At 37.3% G+C, this 6,519-nt stretch overlaps 1 protein-coding gene across 1 annotated transcript in view; it reads left to right on the plus strand.

The window, feature by feature from the left end:
* The window catches only part of LOC107662805 (serine/threonine-protein kinase N2), a 29,437-nt gene that overhangs the window by 3,729 nt on the left and 19,189 nt on the right, over window positions 1–6,519 (plus strand). Inside the window, exon 2 of the mRNA XM_016452917.1 lies at window positions 5,938–6,092. Within this exon, the coding sequence (XP_016308403.1) occupies window positions 5,938–6,092 (155 nt within the window). The remainder of the gene's footprint in view (window positions 1–5,937; window positions 6,093–6,519) is intronic.

Below are 6,519 nucleotides of genomic sequence, written 5' to 3' on the forward strand. Positions count from 1 at the left end.
ATGCGCGTTATTTGTTTTCCGTGCCTTTCTGAATACAGACACCAACCCATCCCTGCACATCACATCCCCTGCACAGTCTGTAACATAACATTTATTTCCATGATCTGCCATTTTCGCTATTATCCTCGCTCTTCACAATACCTGCAGAACTTCTGATGATTCGGCTGGTGGCTGGCATAGAACATGGGCGGGTATATGCAAATGTTGGGGGCGTAACTAGGGATGGGTACCGAAACCAGGTATTTAATCAGTCCCAGGGCTAAATTATGAAAGACCGGAGTATCGATAAGCTCTGACGTTAACAGTTCTGCTATCGGTACTGGAGAAATTAAGAAAACACACATACATTTATTATTGCTATAGATGCATTGTCTTGCAAATTCTGTCTCACCAGAGTCACCAGCTGTTTTTATATGCAATAATATTCAAACATTTGTCTATGATGCCTTTTTTCTATTCTCAACTCAGAAGCGAGATCGCGCTCGTGCGGAGGAGCTTCAGCATGCGCAACATGAAAGCCCTGCTTAATTATGATAGAGGAGAGAACTAAACATTCAAACGTCTGCTTACACTTTAATCCTTCTAATTTTTTTATATAGAGGCATGTTTAGAGGCATGTTTTTATTGGTCAGGCAGAAGCAACCTGCCCATATTCAAGAGAGGGAGGGTGATAGAGGGATTAGAAGAGAATTAGGACAGGAAGTATGTCTTTCCTGGCACTTAGTAGTGGGGAAACCCATGGTAAATGTGAGACTTTTCCTGGTTAGTAGGGGTGGGACAATATATCGATATGGCGATATTTCGTTGTCCTTCATGCGATACGAGAATCGATATCTGGCGCCAAATATCGATATTTTACTGCAATACAATACTACAATTTACTACAATAAGGCTCTCTATATAGATTTCCCTGCTCCCAGCATCTAAAACATGCGTGGAAATCGCAGCCGCGCCATTTACACCTTCTTTCCAAAGCGCTCTGAGCAACCATGAACTGCGTTCTTTATGAAGATGGGGAAGCACGAGGAACCGAAGGATAAACAGATTTCCAGCCACTGTATTAGCTCTACTGCTCTATATATGTTTATGGAGATAAAAGGAGATGGCTATAAAAAACTGCCCCGGAACAGCTATCAGCGTGGACTGTAGGCATTGATCATGTTATTATTGCAGAGCGCATATTGAGTCCGTGAGTAGCCTAACCTCTCCGCTCGGATCGCAGGTGAATTTCCCTCACAATATGAGTGAGAGAGAGCGGCGCCGGCGCTCTCCCTCTCTCTCAGAATATTACAAGTGCGCGTTAGGGCACCGACCAGCAGAAACATCTGCACCTATGGCATGGACGATGAAACAAAACCTCGTCAGAGCCGTAATGCTGCGCAGAAGTGTGCAGTGTGTTTGCTTGCCACACATCTACATTTGAAATAACGAACCTGAGCGTGCAAAAGATGCGATGTGAATGGCTTTTTTCCCCCCTGCATGTCATGTGCGCGGGGCTCCGTTTTTATGATGAGAGGAGAGGAAAGGTTGAGAAAGCACTCCAGGTAAATTTTGAAATGTACCAGGTTTATATATAGGCTATATATTCCCCCCTGCATGTCATGTGCGCGGGGCTCCGTTTTTATGATGAGAGGAGAGGAAAGGTTGAGAAAGCACTCCAGGTACATTTTGAAATGTACCAGGTTTATATATAGGCTATATATGAAGTTGATAAGCAGTTAAATGTGTTGGTTTACACACAAAGAAAAATGTAAGCTTTTAGTAAGTCCAAGAATAAAATGATTAATTTCCTTAGCATGTTAAATTTGATTTACAGAACTTTTGTGCTGCTTTCTAACAGTTTGGACTTGAATAAAGAGAGAAAACTTGCACAACCTTTTCACAGGCATTTTGTTTTCATAGTTAGACAGATATCGTGATGTATCATTATAGAATTGTCTAGCAATATATCGATTATCGCAGAATCGATGTACCGCGATATTATCGTACCGTGAGCCATGTATCGTATCGTGAGGTACCCTGCGATTCCCACCCCTACTGGTTAGTTCCACAAATGCGTCATTGAATCACTGTACTGTGTGTTTATAAAAGCCATAATGTTATGTTATTTATGTATGTATTGCTGCTATCCATTTTCAGCTTTTCAGATATGTAGGAACTAGTCAAATTGTATGTTGCAAACTTGCAGGCAGTTGGTTTGCGCTTTCCTTGGTTCAGTGATTCACTCACCAAACTCCAGGAAGTATTAAGTGTTTACAAATAGGAGTTATTCTTCTAGATAAAGTTATATGAATACCCTAAATCTCAATATTGATTAGCTGAAGAATTCCCATTTACATTTCTTGATTTTTGTTTTGAAGTTGTAATACTAAAGTCATAAGTACCACTACTTCATTCCAAACTGAATACTTCATGTCTGTTTACTTTATGCATTTTCTTGAGAATTGAACCCATGACCTTCATATTTGTTAGTGCTGTTCTCTACCAGAAGTTCTTCATTTGTCAATGTACAGTAGTTCAGTATGCATTAAATTCTTCAAATGTGCATTGTGGCAAGATACTACTATAAATGCAGTATTAATATCAGATACAGACTGAATGTTGTTGCAAGCATGTAAACAGCAAAAATACATATACAATCTATTTTTTTCTTTTCAAATCTGAAGTATAGTCTTCTAACCTGTGTCAAGATAAGGAACATTTAAATGTATTAATTCAGTGTATAAAACCCTAAAGGAAGGCACTATAAACTTGTCCGTGACACTTTTTTGTGATGCACTCAAGTTTTGGTTTTGCGTGCTTATATTTTAACAGGACATGAATAAGAATGTTTTCTTAAATTATTGTGCAGAATAAGTGAAATGGAATATGTGAAATATATGTAAATGGTGCAAGTGAACATCTCCAGTATTTCCATAAGACAATAGCAAAGTGAACAAACATTTATATAGGAATATTCTGAATTCTGATACTCTCTATGTGTGTGTTACTAAGAAATCTGAAATAATCACTTTGCAATCAAGTACAAAGAAGGAATACATGGGAATTCCCAACATGTGAATCATGCGGGGAGTTGTCTTCTCCTTGGAGGAATTAATTGCATTCTTGTTTTGTCTATTTCTAACAAGGTCAAATGACATTTTTTCATCTGTCAAATTATTAGATTTGTGCATTTGAGCATGGTTTTATTTACAGGCCTGCTTAATAGTCAAACTACAGCAGTATTATCTAGCTAGTCTTCATACAGTAATGACTGGCAGTCATTTAAATAGTTTATAATAGCAAAGAGCTATAAATTTGCATATTTTGTGTGTGGGTAGTTGACGCAACCTATCAATTGACCTTTTTTTAATTAACAAGATCAAGATAAGGAACAATGAATTTTAAGTGTATTTTAGTTATTGTTTCATGTTTTTAATACATTTAAATAGTCCTGTGTGGTGTGACAAATCCATCATTAAACTGTCTGTATTATTAAAAACAGTACATATAGTCCATTGATATCAAGTAATATAAGCCGCATGTCTAATAGCTAATTAGTAACATAATATTTTAAACCATAGATTTAGTATTGCATGTCACATTTCACTTACCATTTTGCTGGTGTCACTGATTATTATTGTTTTATTAATATTAATGTTTTGCCTTTCTCCTCTATACGTCATGACAGAGTTGTCATAAACAGGGCTTCCACCTTACATTTGCAGGTGTATAATTTGTGGTTAAGTGTTCTTGTCAGGACATGAGTGGATGATCTCATCATTCTGAACCTCAGATAATCATAAAACAAGCCTAAAGTGCATGGCATGTCTGTGTCTTAAAGTTTCAGAGAGAAAAATGACAAAATTAGCCATAGGCCATTTGTGTTAACTTGATCAAGTTCTAAATTGCATGCATATTTTAGTAGTTTTAGTATTAGTCGTTTAGGTAAAGATGAAGCAACTTTAATACTGGCAACCCAGTTTTGCTCCCTTCTTTCAGATTTTCTCCTGAGGTGTTTTCTGCTCATGTTTGTGTTTGCTCAATCTTGTGCAAGATTTTCTATGATGGCCAAGTTGTTCTCACAGAGAGTCTTTGAGAAACTGGCTCACTGTCACCTGAGAGAACATTTGCATTTTTCCTGCCTGCACAAGTCCTTCACTGGGTGTCATTATATCATTGTCATTTCTCTTTATTACACAACTCATCAAACACTCATTAAAAAAAAAAAAAACTTATTTGGCTACACATTTTAACAAGTTATGAATTTTTAATGTTCTTAATATTACCGATATGTGTTGAATATACCTTAAAATTGTTTTAGCAGTATTACTTTTATCACAACAAATATATCCTTAGGGTTTTTTCACCCTCTGTTGTAAGCATTAGCCCATTGTTTAAAAAAGAAAGAAAGAAAAACATACTTCACATTTCTCTGGTAGGGTACAAAGGTTTTAAAAATATATATTCTTTATGTAGTCTCAACCTCAGACATCACAGACCATTCACTGACTGTCTCTTTCATATGCAACATAGAAAATACTTTCTTGATCTAGCAAGCTCTAATCTCACTGGCTGATTTAACACAAACGGTTTTAGTCTGAGGTTCTTAGCTTAATGGTAATTAAACAAAATATTTATTAACTGTATATTTAAAGTATTAGTTCACTTCCAGAATAAAGATTTCCTGATAATTTACTCACTCCTATGTAATCCAAGATGTTCATGTCTTTTTTTCTTCAGTCGTAAAGAAATGAAGGTTTTTGAGGAAAACATTCCAGGATTTTTGTCCATATAATGGACTTCAATGGTGGCCAACAGGCTGAAGGTCCAAATTGCAGTTTAAATGCAGCTTCAAAGTGCTCTACATGATCCCAGCTGTGGAATAAGGGTCGTATCTAGTGAAACGATTGGTCATTGTCTTAAAAACTTTTTAATCACAAATGCTCGACTTTATGTAGTCACGTTGGAAAGGTCAAGCATGACATAGGCTAAAGTACCGACCCAGTGTTTACAAAGCGAACATGCAAAGAAAGTCAAATGCCCTTTACAAAAAAGGTAAAACAATGATGTTGGACGATTTTGAAGTTGGAGGAGAAAACGAGAGTTTTTCGCCCTACCCTATCTTGTAGAACCAGAGTACACAGACGAAGAGCTAACCGTGCATGGCCTTTCCAACGTGTTTACGTAATGCTTGAATTTGCGGACGCGCAACGCAGATCTAGTGCAGGACGTGCATTTGTGGTTAAAGTATATACATTTTTCTTTTTTAGAAAATAACAGATCGTTTTGCTTGATAAGACCCTTATTCCTCGGCTGGGATCGTGTAGAGCCCTTTGAAGCTGCATTGAAACTGCAATTTAGACCTTCAACCCATTGGCCACCATTTAAGTCCATTATATGGAGAAAAATCCTGGAATGTTTTCCTCACAAACCTTAATTTCTTTGCGACTGAAGATAGAAAGACATGAACATCTTGTATGACATGGGGGTGAGTAAATTATCAGATTTTGTTTTTTAATTCTGGAAGTGAGTTAATCCTTAAATCATTTATGTCTTCTTGTAAGTAGGTGGATCATGTTGCTAGAACTACCTATAATGTGGACTGGACTGGACCTTTTGCCGTTTAGTTAAAAGCCTGGCTTTGTAAGACCTTTATCTAAAGGTTTTCAAACAAAAACAAAGCTTTTAGCATCATCTGCCACATCAGTCACATTTTATTTTTCCAGTGTAGTTGTTTGTGGTTTACTTTCATAAAAATGACAGCGTGCTAATGCTAGCTGTCCTGCATTTAGCATTTTCTACCTGCACTAAAGGATCAAGTGTGGGTTCACTAATCTTGTGTGTGTTTCCTGCTCATATGTTTAGTGTCATTTCTCCAACATTCCCAACATGCTGCATTGTTGTTTTAGTGTTTTGTTAACTCTTTGATGTCGATTTGTGTTTGTTCAATGTCAGAGTACCCGCTAACCCCAGACACCCCCAAGAGTGAAGCTCGGACATCCACCAACAGTAGCAGACTGGCCGCTCTGAAGAAACAGGCCGACATCGAGCTCAAAGTGAAACAGGGAGCGGAAAATATGATTCAGATGTATTCCAACGGCTCTTCCAAGGTAGTAGTCTGCCTTTAGAGGATCTGTGGTGTGTGGTTTGTGTAGACTAATGCATTTGCTTGTGGTACCAACAGTTATTTACATGGACATGGAATCTTTTTTCTTTTTTTTTTGTGTTGTTACAAAACAAAATTGCAAAAATAATAAGGTCCATTTCCAAAAACATTCCCACATTTTGCCATTAAGTAGTCCTGCCCCAGACTCATACCACTTGAGCCAATGCAGTGTTGGGCTGTTTAGAATGTTTTGATGGTGCCACTGTGTTTACATTTTTCAGTTAAATCAACCTTAAAGTGAAAAACTTGTAACCTCTACATATTAAGCTGGAATAGGAGAAGTATTTCAAAAATACACGTCGTCTTTATATTACACTAAATACTGTGCTTTGCTTTTACTCCCAGAGAGGATAAGCCGTTTGATCTCTTAA

The sequence above is a fragment of the Sinocyclocheilus anshuiensis genome, unplaced genomic scaffold (genome assembly GCF_001515605.1).
Source record: "Sinocyclocheilus anshuiensis isolate Anshui unplaced genomic scaffold, SAMN03320099.WGS_v1.1 scaffold2121, whole genome shotgun sequence".
NCBI classification, from domain to species: domain Eukaryota; kingdom Metazoa; phylum Chordata; class Actinopteri; order Cypriniformes; family Cyprinidae; genus Sinocyclocheilus; species Sinocyclocheilus anshuiensis.